The 22,498-nt window shown below is 38.6% G+C and overlaps 2 protein-coding genes across 2 annotated transcripts in view; one reads left to right on the plus strand and one right to left on the minus strand.

Annotated features, from left to right (window-relative positions):
- Nucleotides 1–1,543: 1,543 nt before the first annotated feature.
- The window catches only part of LOC125240269 (homeobox protein PKNOX2-like), a 54,195-nt gene continuing 33,240 nt past the window's right edge, over nt 1,544–22,498 (plus strand). The window contains exon 1 of the mRNA XM_048148129.1: nt 1,544–1,925. The gene's annotated coding sequence lies outside the window, so the exon portion shown is untranslated. The remainder of the gene's footprint in view (nt 1,926–22,498) is intronic.
- Nucleotides 8,309–11,429, minus strand: LOC125240267 (uncharacterized protein K02A2.6-like). The gene is made up of 2 exons (XM_048148127.1): nt 9,488–11,429; nt 8,309–8,776 (listed from the first exon to the last, which is right to left on the minus strand). The coding sequence occupies exons 1-2, from the start codon at nt 11,343–11,345 to the stop codon at nt 8,616–8,618; spliced, it is 2,019 nt and encodes a 672-aa protein (XP_048004084.1). The 5' UTR covers nt 11,346–11,429; the 3' UTR covers nt 8,309–8,615.

Below are 22,498 nucleotides of genomic sequence, written 5' to 3' on the forward strand. Positions count from 1 at the left end.
AATAGATGTCTAATATTTTAATAGCATTTTAAACGCTTGCAATACCGACTGACAGTAACCGTTTTGAAACTAGATTTTTGTTTTAGGAAAAAAATTGTCGCGGAGTCTTAAAACTCGACATTAATTAGTAGTTTCAATTATTTATTCATTATATGTTATAAATACTTAACAATGAAATAATTCTCTTTACAAGTATAACTTACAGGACATTATCAAATATTAGTAGATTTGGTACAACATAAGTACGCCGTTCAGAAACCTGACCGGCTGTCATTGCTCACATTGCTGTCAACAAGACAATGGCGCTGTATTGGAAAATATGGAACAGAATTTTGAGAAAAAATGCAAATGTTATTTTGTTTTTGTAAATATTGTTTTTAGTCAACCAACACACAGCCAACATAACAATAAAATATTCATCATTCATTTAAAAAAATAAAATTCATCATAAAGTATTTCATCTGATTATTGACTGTTATTTGTAGGTATTTATTTTTAGGTAAAAATCACAATATGGTTATGTTGGCATAAACGAATCGATTACTCGTAAATTCGGTTAATAATCGGCTCATAAATCTCATAATGGACCATCAACAAATTATCATACTTATAAATTGTATTTTTTTAATTTGACATAGAAGACTGCACTGTTTATACATACATAGAATCACGCCTGTATCCCATAAAGGGGTAGGCAGAACACACGAAACCACTAAAGCTTCAGTGTCACTTGGCAAATAATGGGTTGAAAGAAAACGAAACTGACTGCACTGTTTATGCGGTTAGTAATATATTTGCCGGTTTAACGGCTATTAATGTTATCTAAAGGAATTAATGATCTTCATATTATCAGTCTATTTATCAAATGATTGCGTAATCAGAAGGTATTAAATATTACGTTCTTCGAAGCGCTGGTTAATTGAAAACCTGTAATCTTCTCTAGATAACAATCACCCGATTACCCTGAATAAAAGGCCAAATATAAGGCAATGTATTAAATTATAGAAAGTTTAGTGATGAACCGTAAAACCCGTAGATTATAGTTAGTAAATTTAATAATGGCTGTGGTAATTATTAGAAAATGTGCAGGCGAGTGGGAAAATAAAATAAAAGAACCTTTCTATCGTGAGCATCAGCGAACGAGTTTTCAAAGAGAGCAAAGCCTTAACTTGATTATTAATCAAACTGCAGTGGGACTGCACCAGATTAATGCAGTCGAGATGAACGTCTGAAAAAAATAGACACGAATAAAATAAGAAAAAGTAGGAGGCGCTCTCACGACAGATATTGAGTGGTGGGACGGGCTTAGCCTGCGCAGAGACGAATTATTAGAACATAAAGACACATTTCATTGCGCCAACCTGTTGTATGAGGAACAATTTCAACCGGTGACCTTATTTTAAGAAATAGTTGTAAATTAACGCTATTAAAACGAGTTTAAGAGCCCTCATGAGCGTTTAATTACGCAAACGTTACGCCGCTGGGCGTGACATCACAAATCAACTCGTTCGGGTTGAAGACAACACGTCGGGCACCCATCTTTCTCTTTCGCTGTGTTTAGAAGGGGAAGGCGATAGCCGGCAGGCCGGTGCTGATCGTATTCTGTCGAGGGTGTCGCCATTTTCGTTTTGACGAATATTGACAGCACGGCAGACAGACAGTGGCTCGACCGTCGACGGAGCGTCTGCCACTATTTTTATTTTGATAGTGAATCACATAACGTGCTCGTCTTGTATTTGTAATAAAAAGCTGTTTATTTAATACTATCTCGCGTGACTTGTGATTGATAAATGACTGTTTGAGATTTTTGGTGCTAACCTCCTTTTTTAGCTTAGTGTTTTTAAGAACTGCAAGACTGTGATCGATATGTGCAAGATGTGCAGATGACTCCACAGTTCCAAGCGACACCGTGTTGTTTTCTTCTGGTAAGTAAGCCTTATAAAGGCCTCTTTTTTGCATTGTATGCTTATTAAAAGCGTCAGTGCATATATTACGGTTGATAATTTAGGAAATACAATCGTTGGCTGAGCTCACAGTTGGCTCGTGTTGTGTATTATCGTTGCAAAATGGCAGAGATCCTTTGTTGCGGTAGCTCCAGTTTGTTTACGAACTGTCACGGGCAGTACACGGCCTAAGATATATTGCCTGGGCTGGCGACTATGCGTGGGCATTCACCGCGTTAGAAAGTCAACTTTGTGTTTCGCATATAAGGTATGAATTTCCCTAGCAAAGATCGCGATAACGGCCCGTAGAATTAATTTATCACACGCCGCGCTTGACAAGTTGAAAACATAAATTCGACCTTGCCGCTCCACGTGGTTTGAAGACATTTACGCTTTCTTTTCATGATACGATTATTTTTATTTCGGAATAATCGTATAAAATTATCGATTTTTGAGTTATTTCCGCAATGTTGGCACAATAAGTTTATTTTTTTATTGACATTGTCCCCGTCTAATTTTGACATTTAGGCAAACGTCAGTCATTATTTATTTATTTTGTTTCATAATTTTTGAATATTTGTGTAACTTTATACCGAAAATATTTAATTATTTGTGCATGTAATTGATTGTTTTATTAATGATTAACTAGTGCAACTGCGGCAAGTTTTCTTCGAGCAAATGATACAAAGTTTGAACGTGGTATTTTTTCAATTAATTTTTTGTTTGTATTCCTAGTTATTTCTATGTTTATTTATTGTTTTATGTATGTTTGTGATTAAGTAAGCATGGTCATTAGTTTGACCTATTCTTGAACTATCACCACAAAACAGGTATAACTCAAATTCTAGTCAACAATATTATAGAATGGCACTTCATGATTGAGAACTATCTAAATCAACCTCCGTATCAAAGAAATATACTTATGGAGCCTAAGGAATGTTCCCTGTCAAAAGCCACAGATTCAATTATAAAAATAAAGTAATCATTGATTATATACCAAACATATTAATAAATAATCCAACTCAGACTTTAATTTTTACATCATAACATTCATAACTTCCACAAGAAATTTCACTGACTTAGGATAGGGCATTATGGGGGCCGCAGATTTTTAGCAGCAGCTTTATGGGCGGCAAAGCTTTTTCTAAACGTGAGTTATGTTAAAATGTTCTGCCTATGCTGGGGATAGCTAGTTGAACTAATATTTGTGACGTTATCTGGGTAAAGGGACCTTATGGTCGATGGCGCTTAGGGCGTTATGAACGATGTTTGTATACAAATATGACGCCGCGGGACCTTAGCGACTACGGAATACGGTTGAATAAGGTCTCTTTACCCATATAACGGCACATATGATTAAGGTGTTTGAGATTTTTGTTTTTGCTTTTTGCTCATTATTTTTATGAACTGAACTACTAATGAAGTGTGCAGCTAATGACTAATTACTCTTTAGCATGTCTTCTGGATATCATAAAACATAAAAGACATTTATTCATGATGATCACATAACATGTACAAACATCAAACATAAAACAGCAAAGAACAAAATTACATAAAAGTGTTCATCACGAAATGGACCCAACTCAGCATGATGCTAGCCATGTAGCCAGCTCTGATCTTCCGTAGGGCCCATTTGGTGATCAGCCATTTATAATTATCTATCTATAGCAGCCTTTAAAGCGCCCATCTTCGGACATAGGCCTCCTTATATTCGGACTGATGCATTTAATATCAATAGGAACCATTAAAAATCAACAAATAAATAAACTTTTTAACAAAAAATAAAACCGCCTTCAAAAAAAAGCGTGTTACAAAACACGGAGAAACTAAAAAGCCAAAAATAATAAACCTTCGAATTCAGATTTCTTATCGGATTGCAATAATCTAAACATCCAAATTATAAACAAATCAATTATTTTTGGAGTCGGTACCAGCCTGTGTATGGTTGGGTGGGGCAAACAGGCAATAGCAAGGCGACGAACAGGTCTGGTACCGACTACAAAAATAATTGATTTGTTTATAATTTGGATGTTTAGCTTATTGCTATACGATAAGAAATCTGAATTGAAAGGTTTATTATTTTTGGCTTTTTAGTTTCTCCGTGTTTTGTAACGCGCTTATTTTTGAAGGCGGTTTTATTTGTTAAAAAGTTAATTTATTTGTTGATTTTTAGTGGTTCCTAGTGATATTATATGTATCAGTCCGAATATATGTACAGTAGTGAAAGAATTATCCTTTAACTCCTAACCATTGAGGAGTTGACCTTCCATCATCAGCTCAGCCACATAAAATTATTACCATCAGGCGTAAATACTGGTGTACCTTTGAAAAATACACTAAAAACATTACATGTGCCTATAACATTTGAAGAGTTCCCTCGATTTCTCCAAGATCCCATCATCAGACCCCGACTTGGTGCCAATGGGACCATCTCGGGGTTATACCCGTTCGATCAAAAAAAAAATTTTGAAAATCGGTCCACGATTCTCGGAGATATCGAGTAACATACATACAAAAAAAATAAAAAAAAAATCAATCGAATTGAGAACCTCCTCCTTTTTTGAAGTCGGTTAAAAAAACCCCCGACCACGATTAGTGGACCGATTTTCATGAAACATGGCTAAGAACACTCCTGACTAACTCAACTTTCAAACAAAAAAACCTAAATCTAATTCGGTTCATCCGTTCGGGAGCTACGATACGATGCTACAGACAGACAGACACAATGAAAGAGAGACATTTTCAAAATATCGTCATTTTTCAATCAATTTACACAACACCTTAGCAAAATTTATACCCAAACCGTCCTCAATAACCTAACCACAAAATTAAAATTTTGAAAAAACCCCCGACCGCGACATAGTGGACTGATTTTCATGAAACATGGCTAAGAACACTCCCGACCCGACTAACTCAGCTTTCAAACAAAAAAAACTAAATCTAAATCGGTTCGTCCGTTCGGGAGCTACGATGCCACAGACAGACACACACACAGACAGACAAACAGACAGACAGACAGACAGACACGTCAAACTTATAACACCCCGTCGTTTTTGCGTCGGGGGTTAAAAAGTGTAAGATTCTTCTAAGAGCCCTACGTGTCTAATGAGAGATAACAGGTTCACATCATCATCATCATAAGTGAAAACCGCATTAAAAATCCGTTTAGCAGTTTTTAACCCCCGACGCAAAAACGAAGGGGTGTTATAAGTTTGACGTGTCTGTCTGTCTGTCTGTCTGTCCGTCTGTCCGTCTGTCCGTCTGTCTGTCTGTCTGTTTGTCTGTCTGTCTGTCTGTGTGTGTGTCTGTCTGTGGCACCGTAGCTCCCGAACGGATGAACCGATTTTGATTTAGTTTTTTTTGTCTGAAAGCTGAGTTAGTCGGGAGTGTTCTTAGCCATGTTTCATGAAAATCAGTCCACTATGTCACGGTCGGGGGTTTTTTCAAAATTTTAATTTTGTGGTTAGGTTATTGAGTTTATCTCTAACATACAAACAGACAGACGCGAAGGGGGAGGGGGACTTTATTGCATAAGGAGACATGCGCGCCGCCCAGAAAAAATCGGGCGGCGGCGCGCCTCGAAAAAATCGTCGGCGGCGGCGTAACGCCGGCGGCGTGAGATTTTTTCAACTTTTTAAATATAACTTTCATGGGGTTAAATATTAATGAAAATTTTATTTATAGTATATTATGCAACCGTTTTTTAAGACGCTGGGCAAAAAAAGTGCGAGGCATGGGTACCAGCATGATTTGATTGACTCTTTTTGACTTAGTTCAACAACATCGCAAACATTACTTTATCTACGACCTCTCTCTCATCTTAACGGTTTCCCGGTTGCATCCTCGGCTCGGGCGCTTCGGAGCCCGGGGTCCACTTTCCGGCTTTTTCTCCTCCACTTCGCACTGTCTTATGCATCCCTTTTAGTGAGACCATTAGCACGCATATCAGCACCAACGACATCAAGCTAACATTTCTTGGGTGCTCCCCTTCGTCCGGGGCCGGGCGGAGGTGGTATAGCAAGACATTTGTTCCCTATGTAACTTGCCGGTTTACGTAAGAAATGGCCGTACCATCGTAGGCGGCTTTCTTGGAGTTTGTCTGCTATGTCACGGACATGAAGAGTGCCGCGAATGCGGGAGTTTCTCACGCGGTCTCTCCGCGATACTCCACACATCTAACGGAGCAAGTTCATCTCCGTGACGCGCAGCTCCTGCTTGTGCCGCTCAAGCACAGGCCACGCTTCGCTTCCATATAGGAGGACAGGTCTAATGATGGATTTATAGACCTGTCCCTTCAGTTTAACCGGCATTTTTGGATCGCAAATGACACCAGTCACCTCACGCCACTTTGCCCACGCAGCCGTTATGCGAGTCTTGATGTCATTGTCGATGTCCCCGGACGCATGAAGTACAGATCCCAGGTACTTAAATTGGTCAGTACAGTCGACAATTTTATCGCCTATGCGTACTGGCGCGGGATCCTTAATATTGCAGGCCATGTACTCCATCTTCGGCACGTTTATCTACGACCATGTATTACCAATTTATATAAGAGAACTCTGAAAATACACACTGTTAACTGGATTTTGACTCCCAGTTCTTATACTAGATAACTAGAACTAGAAACTGTTCAGAAGACCTTCTGCAAGTTTTCCTTGCACTTTTACCCTTGCCCAAACCTGATGACTCACTGGCTCATTCCGCAAAAGAGAAAGTGGACTTTCCTTGCTCTCTGTTTGTCGCTTTGTCTTCTTTTCAATATTGCCTGGGTTCAACCTGGCAAATAAGCGTTGAAAAGGGATGTCCGCTTGCTGATTTGAAAACAGTTTTAAAGTACCTTGAAGACCACCAGCTCAATATCGACCGGCAGTACGGTCTTCGCCATGGTCGAGGCGCTGGAGACCTCTTTGTCTGCCTTTACTTGTCGTTGCGCCACAGCTATAGAGAGCACTGGCTGTTAGCCTGGATATCACAAAGGCCTTTTATAGGGTTTGGCGTAAGGCTCTTCTCTTTAAACTAACCTCGTACTGTCTTCCTAAAGGGTTGTGCACATTGGTTCCTGCTTCCTGTTTAGGCGAACCATTTCAGTCATCACTGTCGGTATAAGTTAAGTATGCTCGAACTATAACTCATAAACGTTGGCGTATCCTAAGGATATGTACTGTTTACCTTGTTCCTTCTGCAATTCAATGATTTATTGTCTGCTAACAATATTCACTGCTATACAGATGATAACACTACCGATAGCCGTTATACAGGTAGTGCAAAAATGCCTCTCTTGAGCAGTTGTCGGAGTATAGGATGCAGTATAGTTGCAACCTTGTGTCTGAGATCGAGAGGTTTCTGGTCTCAGAATTGGGTAATCTTAACCTAGCCCAGTTCAAACAAAGTATAGTTAGTGCGTTTTCTACTAAGAAAACACCATTTGTCACGGCGCCAAAGTTTCAGGGCATCCCTTTTACCATCTCTAACCAAAAGTATGGATACTTGGTGCTGATATTACGAACCATATCCAGTTTCGAAGTCATGTGAAACATGAAGCTAAATTGGGTTCCAACGATTGAACAGGGCCAAACTACCGGGTCAGCGTCAGCGACTTTCGTTATATAAAGCGCAGGTTCGACCTTAATATTAAGTACTGTCCCCATTAGGGCTTGCAATATCGGACGATTTTCAATTCCGGAACTGGTTTTCGAGATTGGACTTCAATACCGGAATTCCGGAACTAGTTCCGGAATTGAACAATTTTTTTTTGGTTTGGTTTTCTGGTGAGTTTTTGATGAAATAATACAATTTTAAATTGAAATTTATTATAAATCGACGTTTAAGACAATAACTCCGTACCTGAAAGGCATATACTCGTAACACAGAAATTTTCATTTTAGTAATTTTACAGGAGAGCCTATTTTGTGTCAAAATCGGTCTTGCAAGGTATTTCGAACTACAGTTAACGATACAAACGAGGTTTTAGTGCCAGTTTACTGATAGTGGTCAACGTTAAAGTTATTTTTTTATCCATTGACCATCGAAATAATATAAAATTTAAGTAATAATTTACAAGAATGGCATAACGTCTTGTTCACATAACTGTAATAAAAGAAATATTGAATTACCTTTATCAGAGTCGAGTAGGGACAAAATATATCCAAACTAGCCCAAAAAGACAGATTTTATGATTTATTCCTAGGCACCTACATGTACACCTTAATTTTTTGTAAAAAAATAAATCATTCTTTTCATATTCATAATCTTCCATACAGTTGCTTCTCAAATCTTTTGATTTTGTGGTAAGTGGTAATAGACTTAGATAGAGTTTAGTAAAATATGCACACGTCTTTGTGAAAAGTGTATGTTGTGTAATGAAACGCGGGTTGGATGACAACTGATTTTTATTAAATCTAGTTCTACCCACAACATCTTCCCCTTTTAAAGATTACATACTAATATAATCTACCCAACACCGGATTACATAACTTGCATAAAATTGTTACCCATACAAAGGTACCCCAATCAATAGGGTTTTGTTTTTAACATTTTAAAATGTGCGTACAGTAGTAACTTAGGAATACTTATTATATCGTACACTGATAACCTATATTGAAATACATAACTTTAAATGTCTTTTCAAAATTTAAACTATCTATATATAGAGTGATGCGGGACAAGACCTGGTTACTCGGCTATTTGTCCACCTCTTTTTCTTATTGTTATCATGGGAGAGTGTGACTCGACCACAGTTTCCTCTGATGACTCCGCAGAAGAGAAAGCGTCCATTGCAGGAGACAGTACCTGTTCCACATCACCCTCATCATCACAATCAGCAAGGTTTTGATCTGTAACAGGTGACAGGCATTTTATGAGATGTCTCCTATTACGTCTATATACTCCCCTTTTATTTTTTACAATATACGATCTGGGTGTAGTACTTTTTGATACAACATGTCCCCTAGTTCTGTAATTTTTGTCGAGGATAATAACATTATCGCCTTCGTTTAAAATTGGCAAGGCCTTAGATCGCTGATCATAGTACCGCTTACTTTTTTGCTGATTGGTCACAATCGCGTCATATTGATCGGATTGTACTGGTTTGGGCTGCAGCAGATCGCGGTGAACCGGCAAACGACACTTCAACATACGACCCATTAGCATTTGAGCGGGCGAGCTCAAGTTTTCTCGCGGCGTGTTGCGATAACTAAGTAGATTTAAGTTAATATCAGTATTACTTTGAATAGATTTTTTTAATATGTTTTTTACAGTTTGGACCGCTCTTTCACTTTTTCCATTCGCCTGCGCGTAATTTGGCGAAGTCGTTATGTGTTCAAATCCCCAATCCGCTGCAAACCGCTTAAAATCCCTGCTAGTGTATTGTGTGCCATTATCACTTATCACCTTCTCTGGAATTCCGTGCCTGGCAAAATTTTCTTTTAGAGCCTGTATTACTGCGGAACTCGTTAAATTGTTTAACTTTGAAACTTCGACATACCCTGAGTGATAGTCAACTATTATTAAATAATATTTTTTTAAATACTCAAAAATGTCTGTACCTACTTGACACCACGGCAATTTTGGTACCTCAACGGGTATTAATGGCTCTCTACTTGGTGCATTTAAGTGATCCTGGCACACTTTGCAGCACTTTACATACATTTCAATCTCTTTATTGACTCCAGGCCAAAATAACACTTGCCTAGCGCGTCTCTTACACCGATCAATGCCAAGATGTCCGTCGTGAATGACTTTGAGCATATCAGCTCGCATCGACTTTGGAATTAAAATTAAATTATTTTTAAATATTATGCCATCCACCACAAATAACTCATCCTTCATCGACCAGTAACACTTAACATCTTCAGATACTTCGTACCTATTGTTTGGCCAGCCCTTGTTTATGTAACTTAACAATGTAACAAGACTACTGTCCTTCATGGTTTCCTCTTTAATGGCACTTAATTTATTTTTTGACATATTTACATTACTCATCAAAAGATCTACCTGATACCTAATACCTTTACTTACAGACTCATCGTATTTCTCAGGTAAAGACGCGCGAGACAAAGTGTCTGCTAAGTACATATATTTGCCCGGTTTATATGTGACTACTAAATCTAGTCCCTGCAAGCGTAATAACATTCGTTGCAGACGTACTGGGACGGACTCTAACGGTTTTTTAAATAAACTCTCAAGTGGTTTGTGATCTGTTTCCACAACGACGTTTTTCTTCCCATAAATATATTGGCGAAACTTTTCACAGGCAAACAAAATGGCCAACATCTCTTTTTCGACCTGAGCGTACCTGGTTTGTGTGTCGGTGAGCATGCGCGAGGCGTACTCCACGGGCCGCCCGCCCTGCAGCAGCACCGCGCCCAGCGCCACGCTGCTCGCGTCCACCGACAACACCGCCGGCTGCTGCACGTCATATAACGCTAAAACCGGACTTTCACTAATCAGCTTTTTTAATTTATCTAGCGCATTTTGGTGTACCGCGTCCCAAATCCAAACTGTATCCTTTCTTAATAAGCTAGTTAGCGGCTTAGTGTGCTCCGAATAGCTCGGAATAAATTTTGACAAGTAGTTAGTGGCTCCTAAAAAACGTTCTAAGGATTTCTTGTCGGTGGGAGACGGCATCTCAATAATAGCCTTCACTTTAGAACAGTCGGGTTTCATACCATTTTTGTTGAACACGTGACCAAGATACGTCACTTCTTCAACGCCTATCTTGCACTTAGATTTATTAAATTTTAAATTAATACTGCGCGCTTTTTCTAACAATGCAATCAGCCGTTCATCGTGCTCCTGTTTTGTTCTACCCCAGCAAATGATGTCATCAATAAAAGAATCAACCCCGTCCAGACCCTCAAGCAACTGCTTTATCTTGGCGTGGAAGACTTCCGAGGCACAATTTATTCCGAACGGTAATCTAGTAAACTGAAATCTACCAAAAGGTGTCCCGAAAGTGCAGAGGTCAGCACTGGCGTCATCTAGTTTTATTGCCCAAAATCCCGAGTTTGCATCTAGCACCGAAAAATAACACGCTCCGTTTAACTTTGAAGTTAACTCTGTAATTGTTGGCAACTGAAAGTGAGCACGACGAATAGCACAGTTTAATGGACGAGGGTCTAGGCATATTCTAATATCTCCATTTTTTTTAGCCGCCAATACGATAGAATTAACCCATAAAGTGGGATGAGTAACTTTTCTTATCACGCCCAAGTCCGTCATCCTATTCAACTCGTCAAGCAACTTGTCGCGCAGAGCGAGCGGCACCTTCCGCGGCGCGCTCACCACCGGCGGCACGCTCGGGTCGACCACGATGCTATACTCCCCCGGCAAACATCCTACACCCTCAAATAAGTCACTATACTCATCTAATGTAACCTCATTAATCCGTTTTATTAATCCCATTTCACGACATGCTCGTCTGCCCAGTACGCTGTCACATGGAATATTGGCTATAGCAAATTTAATGGAGTATTTTTTATTTTTATGTATCCAATTTAAATAACTACGACGTTATGCTTGTGAATGAATGTAATACCAAATACTACGATTTGCGTCTGAACTTAAGACTTTATGCCTAAAATATTCAGTGCTATGAGTAAAATTGTGAGTTTATGCCACTTTAATACCGATTAATTTAGATTATTACTGAAATTTAATTTCGATCTAATAAATTGAGCATAAATAACGCTAATACAATAATAATGTACCTAATGTTATTTATTTATATTTGATTGTCCTTAAAAGGCCAGGTCAGAAGTACTCGAAACCGACGAGCGTGTATGAGAAACGTTATGAAAGTGTGTGAAGCGAAAGTGATTTGTCAGGATCGTATTTAGTAAATGGAAATCCGTGATCTCTGCCTACCCCTCTGGGAAACAGGCGCGATTGTATGTATGTATGTCCTTCAGTATTCGAGCATAACACTCAACTCCCGGCTAGTAATTTTAAATTATCACAAAACACAACTTTCTACAACAAATATTTACTTTAAACTGATTATATATTTCACTTATTAGCTAAAAAAATTGAGAGCAAAACCAGAAAGTGACAATGGTATAATATTAGCGGGTTAAAACTACACTATCTCGCTCTAACTAGCCCTGGATGCAACCCTTTGGTCATAAAATAGGCACTACCTGAATCCGAGCAGTGTCTAACTTAATTAATTACACGTTTTCGTCTAAAAATATATCTTTTTTCAATTCCGGAATTTTCGAGATTATGTGTTTCTATTCCGGAACTGTAATATCGGAAAAATTGTCCGAAATTCCGGAATTCCGGAATGCAAGCCCTAGTCCCCATCTCTGGTCTGGCGCTCCGCAAGACCAGCTCCTTCCGCTTGATTCCATCCAACGGCGGCGGGCAGTTCGGTTTGTCAGCAAATTTATTGACGGCTTAGATTAGAACCTGTCAGCCTTCGCAGCGCCGTTGGAATGTGTAGAACATTCAAAGAGAGCGTTTAGACAATGGGGATATTAGGAAGAGCTTTTTGTATACTACCGTCTCAAATTGTTACCCACAGCACTCGCCATTTTTGACCTCAACCACTTGACAGTCCTACGATAGCATAGTATCCAAAAAAAAATTCCGGTAGACAGTCCTACGATACCTTACTATCCAAAAGAGGGAATGGAGACACAGTTGATTAAAGTGACATCTAGCGAAATATTGCGGCATTATTTACTTATTCTCTTGATACAATAACGTAGCCTAACTACATAGTTTGCTACAAAAAGTATAGATGGCAGTGTACGCTCGTTACTTAGTGAATGAAAAAATAAATTCGGCAGTGCCTTGTCAAACTCCGCGTGTTTGTGTTTGATTTTGAATTTGTTTAATTTTTTTTGGATATCTTCATGAGAACTGTATGTGTTGGTTGTGGTATCACTATAAAGGTAAAATAGTATATTTCTCTAATACGTAATAAAAAAACCGGCCAAGAGCGTGTCGGGCCACGCTCAGTGTAGGGTTCCGTAGTTTTCCGTATTTTTCTCAAACACTACTGAACCTATCAAGTTCAAAACAATTTTCCTAGAAAGTCTTTATAAACTTCTACTTTTGTGATTTTTTTCATATTTTTTAAACATATGGTTCAAAAGTTAGAGGGGGGGGGACGCACTTTTTTTTCCTTTAGGAGCGATTATTTCCGAAAATATTAATATTATCAAAAAACGATCTTAGTAAACCCTTATTCATTTTTTAATACCTATCCAACAATATATCACACGTTGGGGTTGGAATGAAAAAAATTATCAGCCCCCACTTTACATGTAGGGGGGTAACCTAATAAAACATTTTTTTCCATTTTTTATTTTTGCACTTTGTTGGCGTGATTGATATACATATTGGTACCAAATTTCAGCTTTCTAGTGCTGACGGTTACTGAGATTATCCGCGGACGGACGGACGGACGGACGGACGGACGGACGGACAGACAGACATGGCGAAACTATAAGGGTTCCTAGTTGACTACGGAACCCTAAAAACGGGGTCATCGCTCAAAATTTCCTGTAATTTAAGTAATAGTCAAATAAAAAATTTCTTCATTTTTTTTTCGATTACATAAGTTTAACCTTGATTTATAGTATATAATCATACATATTTTACTATCACTATAATTTTATTTCAAGTACTGTACGTTCATTTATACCGAAGTATTTTTTTTTGAACTATACCTTGTGTAGTTTAGAAGATACAGACGTTTTTGTAAAAAGTTGTGAATGCGCAGCGCGCTGCGCGCGTCGCTTAAAAACCCGGACGGTTGACCGGAATATGGTCGCGCGGGCTGGACTGTCAAGTGGTTAAATACTTTTTCCCCTCACTAGCTCGGAAACACGTGTTTTGTCCTTTGATACCAGCGGGTAAAAACGCATTTTATCCACTAGTGGGTAAAGTAATTTGACCTTGAATAAAGTCAAATTAAGTGCTTTAAAATTGATAAAAGTAGGTGAATCTAGTAATAATGATGATTTACCACCTGTGGAACTACTGGAAGCAGTGATAAACGCATTTTTTGCGTTGTAGTTTCCTCGCTATAGTGAGGGGAAAAGTTTTGTGTTACACTCGGGTGCAAATGTATTTTACTTCTCGTGTGTTAAAAAACTCGCAAGTTCAGGATTCTATTCTCGAACCACTCGTTTCGCTCGTGGTTCAACTATAGAATCCTTTCGCTTGCTCGTTTTTCAATTCCACACTCGGCGTTAAAATACAATTTTGCCCCCTTGTATAACAAATAACTATTCTAGATTTACTAATAGATTTTCTTGAGAGCGTCGAAATACTCGACAGTTATAAACCTAATTTTATACACGTTTCCGATTTCTTGACGGACGGACATCAAAGTGACCTGGGTTGTGGGTTGACACTTAATTTGACAAGAGCAGGAACAACAAATTGACGGACACTCGGACAGGAAATATTAAATTTGTGTATTTGTAATGCTAAGTAGACAGGCAGCAAGTCATTTCTTGGTTTGCTATAGTCGTGGTGAAACTTTGTTCCTTTTTAACCCCCGACGCAGAAACGACGGGGTGTTATAAGTTTGACGTGTCTGTCTGTCTGTGGCATCGTAGCTTCCGAACGGATGAACCGAATTAGATTTAGGTTTTTTGTTTGAAAGCTGAGTTAGTCGGGAGTGTTCTTAGCCATGTTTCATGAAAATCGGTCCACTACGTCGCGGTCGGTCGGGGGATTTTTCAAAATTTTAATTTTGTGGTTAGGTTATGGCGTATTCGTCTCCGTTCGGGTTTGCGGTATTAGTTGGTCTCACAAGAGTTCGCCATGTTGTACAGTTTGAGAGAGCGGTGTCGCGCCAGCTTCTTTCGCTGATGGGTTCACGGAGGTCTACCTCTACTCTATCCGCCCAATCACCAAAGATCACCATCAGGGGTATCAGGACGCCTTGTGTTCAACCTGATCCTTCGAATTGGGTTAATTTTTAACCCCCGACGCAAAAACGAAGGGGTGTTATAAGTTTGACGTGTCTGTCTGTTTGTTTGTCTGGCTGTCTGTGTGTGTGTGTCTGTTTGTGGCATCGTAGCTCCCGAACGAATGAACCGATTTAGATTTAGATTTTTTTGTCTGAAACCTGAGTTAGTCGGGAGTGTTCTTAGCCATGTTCTTCATCTGTTATTTAGTATATTTAGTGTGTTATGTTATGTTTAATTTTGCTGTTTAATATTTTATTTTGTGTTACTTGTTGTAATGTTTATTTAAAATTCACGGTGCTTTAGTTTTATTTACTGTCATACTGTGTAATTTTCTTTGTGTAAATAAATAAAAAATAAATAAATAAATAATAAATAGTTTCATGTGTTCTGCCTACCCCTTTATGGGATACAGGCGTGATTGTATGTATGTATGTATGTATGTTTCATGGAAATCGGTCCACTATGTCTCGGTCGGGGGTTTTTAACCCCCGACGCAAAAACGGAGGGGTGTTATAAGTTTGACGTGTCTGTCTGTCTGTCTGTCTGTCTGTTTGTCTGTGTGTGTGTCTGTCTGTGGCACCGTAGCTCCCGAACGCATGAACCGATTTAGATTTAGTTTTTTTTTGTCTGAAAGCTGAGTTAGTCGGGAGTGTTCTTAGCCATGTTTCATGAAAATCGGTCAACGATGTCGCAGTCGGAGGTTTTTTCAAAATTTTAATTTTGTGGTTAGGTTGTCAAAATTTTAATTTTGTGGTTAAGTTATTACTAATTTGTAACTATGCATTTTGCACTAGACACTAAGCCTTGAACGTTAACTTGATTGATGTTTGGTACATAACTAAGAATCATTGGTAGGTAACACCGAGCATGTGGTTGAATCCGAGATCCTCTGGATTGCGGCTTATTATCACACCACCAATACTTCCAACTCGACTTTATGATAGAAAACTCTCGTCCCAAACCGAGACATCGCCATTTTCCGAATCAGCTGGTGACTTTTAAATCCACTTGCTTTTTATGATTGGCGGATTGACAAATCCGTAATTCGGATAGACTGAGCAAGCGCGAAGCGTGTCGTATTTCACGACATTTTCCTGCAAACTGAAATAGATATCATACATTAAAATAAAAGTGAATGAGATTAGCTCAGGACCGGGACAAGTGGCGCACTAGAAGAGTGGCATATGCCAGCATAGGCTCAGCCCTTTAACGCCCACTGTTAAAGGGCTGATATGATGATGATATGATGAAAATAAAGTGACTAAGGGCCGATTGCATCAAAGTGCAATACATTTTATTGCATGGGAAGTTCCATAGACGTCTGCTGCGTGACGATGATGTGTCTGTCAAATGTGGTTGATGCAACTGGCCCTAAGTCCACTGGCATCGAGCCGGGAATAGAACATGGATCTTCAGCTCTCGCGGCTAACGTTCTTACCACACTTTGGTTACATTTTTTTCTGCAATTTGTTAGTGATCACTGGCCACCGAATCCCTGATAATTGTCATATCATGTGTGCAAGTACAAGTACTATCCGTTTATTTCAAATTATACCTACACAGTAACTATATGATCTACCGCCTACGCTACGCTGACAAGTGGCAATAGTATCTCTAACGTTTTAACCAAAAACTCTAAGTTTTGAAATCACATCAGTCAGCGTTGAGTATAAGCTTTCCGTTTGAAAAATGCTGTAACAAACTAGAATTCTATATTCTTGTTAAATTAGTCTGTTGTCTCCCAATTCCGCTCTTTAGTGTTGAGCACGTTCGCTGCAGTACCGGGCCGAAAAACCTCATACGGTGTAATTTAATTGTTTAATGCAAATTAACTTAATGCCGCAACGAAAGTTTATAATTTCTACGCGGGCGAAGATGAGGGCAAACGCTTGTCCTTTAAACGAATATTTTGCGTGGGCATGTTAGAAGCTGAAAATAAATAACAACACTTACCTAATATACACGAGAACTCATAACTTGCGCACGAAAGTTATTAAAATTTAGCCATATCTTGCTCCTCCAATTATACAGCCGGGCAAGCGATTTCTCAAACCCAAACAGACACATATATCCCATAAACTCAATAAACATAAGCTCTTTTACTTCTAAGCCGTTTCGAGGCGTCACTTGTCTGTAATGGCGGTCCTTTCCCGCCTTTTTCGCTGTCAAAGTCTTTTTTCGCGGGCGAAATTCCGTTTCGTTTCTGCATCGGTGCCAGATTTTTGGATAATAATTTTAATATTTTCCTCGGTTAGCCACGTTCCTTTGTTTCAACACAATGGAGTAAAGTTTGAGTTTAGTTCGAGGAATAAAATATGTGTTATCTTTAGATTGGTTTATTTTTGACTTCGTAAGAGGGGTGTTGATGTTAAAATGTGGAGTGTTCTTACTACTCTTAAAATATCTATTTTAACTTTAGAATGCTTTGATATGAATGAAGAACGGCTATAATATAAGCTAAAGTATTATTAGATTGTGTTCTATCGATAATAGTTTAATATCTGGGCAACCGAGCTTCGCTCGGTTCTGTTTCGTATCCTTGACATATGTCGCCATCTAGTTCAAAAATGAATAGTACCTACATCGAGCGAAAGAATTCTCAGCCTTAACAACACAACTACTCCACACGAGATGGCGCGCATTTCGCCACAAAAACTCAAATAGTGTATTTTTCTATTCGTTTTAGCCTTGACCTGTGTCGCCATCTAGTGTTTGCAATAAATAGTACTTACATCAACCGAAAGAATTCTGTCTTAACAGTACAACTACTGCACACGAGATGGCGCGCGAAGAAAAACTCATGAAAACTCGAAAATTCGCGTTTTCCGGGACCTAAGGATAAGTTAGACCGATTTTTCACCCCCAAAAACCCCCACATAACAAATTTCTGCGAAATCGTTAGAGCGGTTTCCGAGATCGTCAGTGTAAATAAATATATAAATAAATAAATAAATAAATAAATAAATAAATATACAAGAATTGCTCGTTTAAAAGTATAAGATTATTGGCAAACCTGCAATGTCAATTACTCATTTAAAAAGAAAGGAGTTACTGAGACATATTTATTGCAAAATCCTATAGATTTATTGGTACTTGCAGTTTTGTCGTTCATAATTACCATAATTACACAATTTGATAGGTTTTGACGACACAGTTTATCGATATCGATAATTTGCTTTTAAAATGTTGACAATCCACATTAAATGAATATGAACAAAGGTTTTAAACATAAACGTAACCGGCATAACATAAATATAAAATGTGGTGTTCTATGACTAAATGGACCTAATCTCTAACAGTAATGAGGGCAAATTGTGTTGCACAATAAGATGAAAAAGTCTTATAATACATAAAACACATACCCAATTAATCTTTAACAGGATTTTCTAAATTGTATACTTGACACTCTTCAGTAGAGAAACGCAACTGTCAGCCATAAAAAACACGATTCACAAAAATGTAAGGGAAATTATTTTTCTTCTCGTATAGTTCGGATTTCCCATGGGTACTGACTGTGGAGGTGTTGTCTATGTCCGAAGAAGGGTAACCTTTAAACACAGTCGATAGGTACCAACTAATACGAAAGCTTACATGTTTATGACGCAAATATGGGTGGCGAGACACGCAATTCATGCTTTTTGGAATGGTAAGGAGTGTCATTATTTTACGAAAACATGATGGTTATGACTTATAATTACACTCCTAATTTTATATTCAAACCGCAGCAGTGAAAATCAGCTAAGTCGGCTTATTAATTAAATTTAGTGACCTCAAATTTAAAGACGTAAGTCTTAATGTCTAATGTAAAATTAAAAAAAAATCCTCGCAAAGAAACTGTACAATAAACAAAGACGCTTCTTAAACGCGCTGGCCGAAAAGAAAAGCGAGGGAAAGCCGCTGCACGCGGAAGCGGTTCGGAATTCAAATTTGAAATTGGATCGGGGTGCTGACGCGGCTCCCTAGCAGTGCGGGCTTGTTGCGGCGGTTTTCGCGTGCCGTGCTGTCGCCGCGAATTTGTTTATTAACGATCTGAACGATGTTAAAGTCAGACTAAACTTAATTAAAACTTTCTTATTAACGTTAAAGTATAGAAGCGTAGATAACTCCATAGAGTATATTGAATAGTATGTAGGTGTCCTTCAAATTTGTAAAAAAATGCAACCAAAATATAAAAATCGCACGAATATAAAATCAGCTCTGACACCCCTGAGCACTTGTCATGGTTGCGAACGAGGTGTATACAGTGGCTATATGGGGTTTTGCTTGTTTAATGTATTTAAACAAGTGTGAACAGGGATATTACGTAGCTGACAACTTCTTATTTACATTTCGTTTTTAACCCCCGACACAAAAACGACGGGGTGTTATAAGTTTGACGTATCTGTGTGTGTGTGTGTGGTTGTCTGTGGCGTCGTAGCTCCCGAACGGATGAACGATGTAGAGTCCATTTTGATCTAACACTCTTCGGTTCAAACTGCACGCTTAAAAAAAAAGATATTCATTATTCACGCGTAAGCACAAAAACAACATGATAATCTAACCACAAAATTAAAATTTTGAAAAACCCCCGACCGCGACATAGTAGACCGATTTTCGTGAAACATGGCTAAGAACACTCCCGACTAACTCAGCTTTCAGCCAAAAAAAAACTTAATCTAAATCGGTTCATCCGTTCGGGAGCTACGATGCCACAGACAGGCACACACAGACAGACAGACTAACAGACAAACAGACAGACAGACAGACAGAAAGGCAAACAGACACGTCAAACTTATAACACCCCGTCGTTTTTGCGTCGGGGGTTAAAAACATGTTCATTATTCACACGTAAGCACAAAAACAACATAAAAAGCAATCAGTTTCAAAATGAAAGGCAGAAGTCAAAATCTTGCTTGCGCCAGACACGGCCGCGGCGAGTCAATATTTGAGCAGATGTGCCGGGGAGGCGAAAATGTTATTTTTATGCGACCTACATGGAAATGCTGTGGGGGTGCGCCGAGTCGATGCTGTTGTCGATGGTTACGGGTGGGATTTATTAAAAAAAAAAACAAACAAACTGGTGGGATTTATGAATAAGTACCTGAGTCTGAATAAAATATAAAAAATATAAATTATAATAGTCTCGCGCCAATACGCAAGAGCGATAGAGATAGATATCTGCGAGCGTTTCGTTTCGTGAGCGTTTGTGCCATTCGGCTACGTACCCTCAGCAAGCGCGGATGGCACGTGGTAAAGGTGCAGGTCCCCGGGGGAGGGGTCACGTGGCCTATTTGTATGGCCAACCTGGGTGGGGGGGGGGGGGGCATAACCCGGGACAGAGCGTTTTGGCAAAGGACTAAGATAGTAGGAGAGCCGACCCCAAATAATAGGACAAGGCTAGGCCGAGAGATAAAGAAAGAGAGAGATGCAGTTGACTTGTACGGTTGTGGTTGTAGCATAGTGTCGTACTTTTATTGTTTATGAATTTTTAAGATATCGCAATTGCTCCTTAGTAATGGACATTGTAAAATGCTAAGACTAAATATGAATGGAAATAAAAAATTTGGTCGTCACTTATGAATAACCTAACCATAAATTTAAAATTAAAAAAAAAAACCTCCGAAAAAACTTAATCTAAATCGGTTCATCCGTGCTACGATGCCACAGACAGACACACACACAAACAGCCAAACAAACAGACAGACAGACAGACACGTCAAACTTATAACACCCCGTCGTTTTTGCGTCGTGGGTTAAAAAACGTAATTTGATAATACACAGAGCTGTCTTGATTATCCCATGAATAATCGAATTAAAGTTTTTTCAAAATACCTAACTCGTGCATTTCCTTTCGCATCACTATTTGTCACTACTACTTGAAACTAAATCACATTTGATTGTTTAAAAAGACCATATATTTATCAAAATTATCGATATCGATATTATCGCTGCAACTACCTTCGCCCGTCCCTACGAACCCTTTCCCCGCCTCGAATTTGTATCTTAATGCCACGCTTCTCTATTATTTAACGAATATTATCATAAATTCGCCGGCCAGATGCTTGCCTTATTCCATCTGTTTTTATTTTTCTACAAATGGAAGATAAGTTTTTTTTGGACAATGTTGGGGTGGCCAGTGTTTTGACTTTGCGTGTAAGGGAATTTTATTGGTTAAGTATTCGATTTTTAGCATTTGCCATTTTTAAAATCGAAATACAGATACAGGTTATGGTGTTGCAAAAGATCTCGCAATTGCGTCGGGTCGGGGGTTAAAATAACACCCCAAAAATGTAAAAAAAAAATGTTGAGGGGTGAATGTAGACCTGTGAATTAGATTTTAATCACTTTATTTTTTACTTATTTGTCTGAAAGTAATTTAATGTATTATTTTGTGCAAATTTCTTTCACTGATTAACGGAAACTTATCGTCACTACTTTTAAAAAATCTCTTATCTCACGCTGTTCCTCAAAGTTAAAACGCAGTAATTCTTTATGCATTCCATACATACTTACTACAATTTTCTTTCCATTGACAGACGAAGATACAAGTTTTTTTTTAAAGTAGTGACGTTATGTCATTTTGTTAACGAAATAATACTCTACTCCGTTTTTGTGCAAATTTGCGTTCTAATTATAAACTTAAAAAAAAACTGACCGAAAATAATCCGATTGGACTGACGTTTTTTATTATTTCGTTAAGTCGATAATTTCTTACTCGAAATGTTTAACAAGCAAAAAACAAACAACATACAAGTTCCCGACCTCGCCCCAACGAGGTGCGAGTTCGTCTGATTAGAGGAACAAACAGACAGACAGACACCGTAACTAGTTTACCTGCGCCGACTTAATTAGGAGCATTACGATACATTAACTTTTTAGGCGGCGGTCCAATTGAAAAGATTTAGTTCTGTTGTTACTAAAATGTATGTATATAACCTAACCACAAAATTGAAATTTTGAAAAAACCCGCGACCGTGACATAGTAGACCGATTTTCATGAAACATGGCTAAGAACACTCCCGACTCTCTGTGTGTGTGTGTCTGTCTGTGGCATCGTAGCTCCCGAACGGATGAACCGATTTAAATTTAGTTTTTTTGTCTGAAAGCTGAGTTAGTTGGGAGTGTTCTTAGCCATGTTTCATGAAAATCGGTCTACTGTGTCGCAGTCGGGGGTATTTTCAAAATTTTAATTTTGTGGTTAGGTTATTGTTTGTACCACGCTCCGACCACACGTTTCGTTACACTCACTTAGCACTTACATTCAGTTCGAGCGATAATAGTTGAGTAATTGAAGCAGGAATTGCTTTTATTTCACGGTAATTTGTTTCCTGTAGGCGGGTTGATAAAAAACCTGTAATAATATCAAAATGTAGTTTTCTTTCAACCCTTTAATTGCCAAGAGTGGCACTGAAAAGATTTTGAGAATTGGCAACATTTTTTTACGGTTATTTTTAACCCCCGACGAAAAAACGACGGGGTGTTATAAGTTGGACTTGTCTGTCCGTTTGTCTCTGGCATCGTAGCTCTCGAACGGATGGACCGATTTAGTTTTATTATTACAAGGTTTTATTCAACTTGTTAGTATGTTAGTGTGCGTCAAAACGTAGAATCTAAATTTGACCCACTTCCCGGTTTCCGATTGAACTG

The sequence above is a fragment of the Leguminivora glycinivorella genome, chromosome 27 (genome assembly GCF_023078275.1).
Source record: "Leguminivora glycinivorella isolate SPB_JAAS2020 chromosome 27, LegGlyc_1.1, whole genome shotgun sequence".
In the NCBI taxonomy this organism is placed as follows: Eukaryota; Metazoa; Arthropoda; class Insecta; order Lepidoptera; family Tortricidae; genus Leguminivora; species Leguminivora glycinivorella.

What these genes read in the sequence shown, in the direction of transcription:
- LOC125240267 (XM_048148127.1), bottom strand. Translation starts at nt 11,345, where the DNA reads ATGGGATTAATAAAACGGATTAATGAGGTTACATTAGATGAGTATAGT. An exon ending in ATTGCCGTGGTGTCAAGTAG is followed by an intron (nt 8,777 to 9,487) that starts GTACAGACATTT and finishes CACCTGTTACAG; the next exon opens with ATCAAAACCTTGCTGATTGT.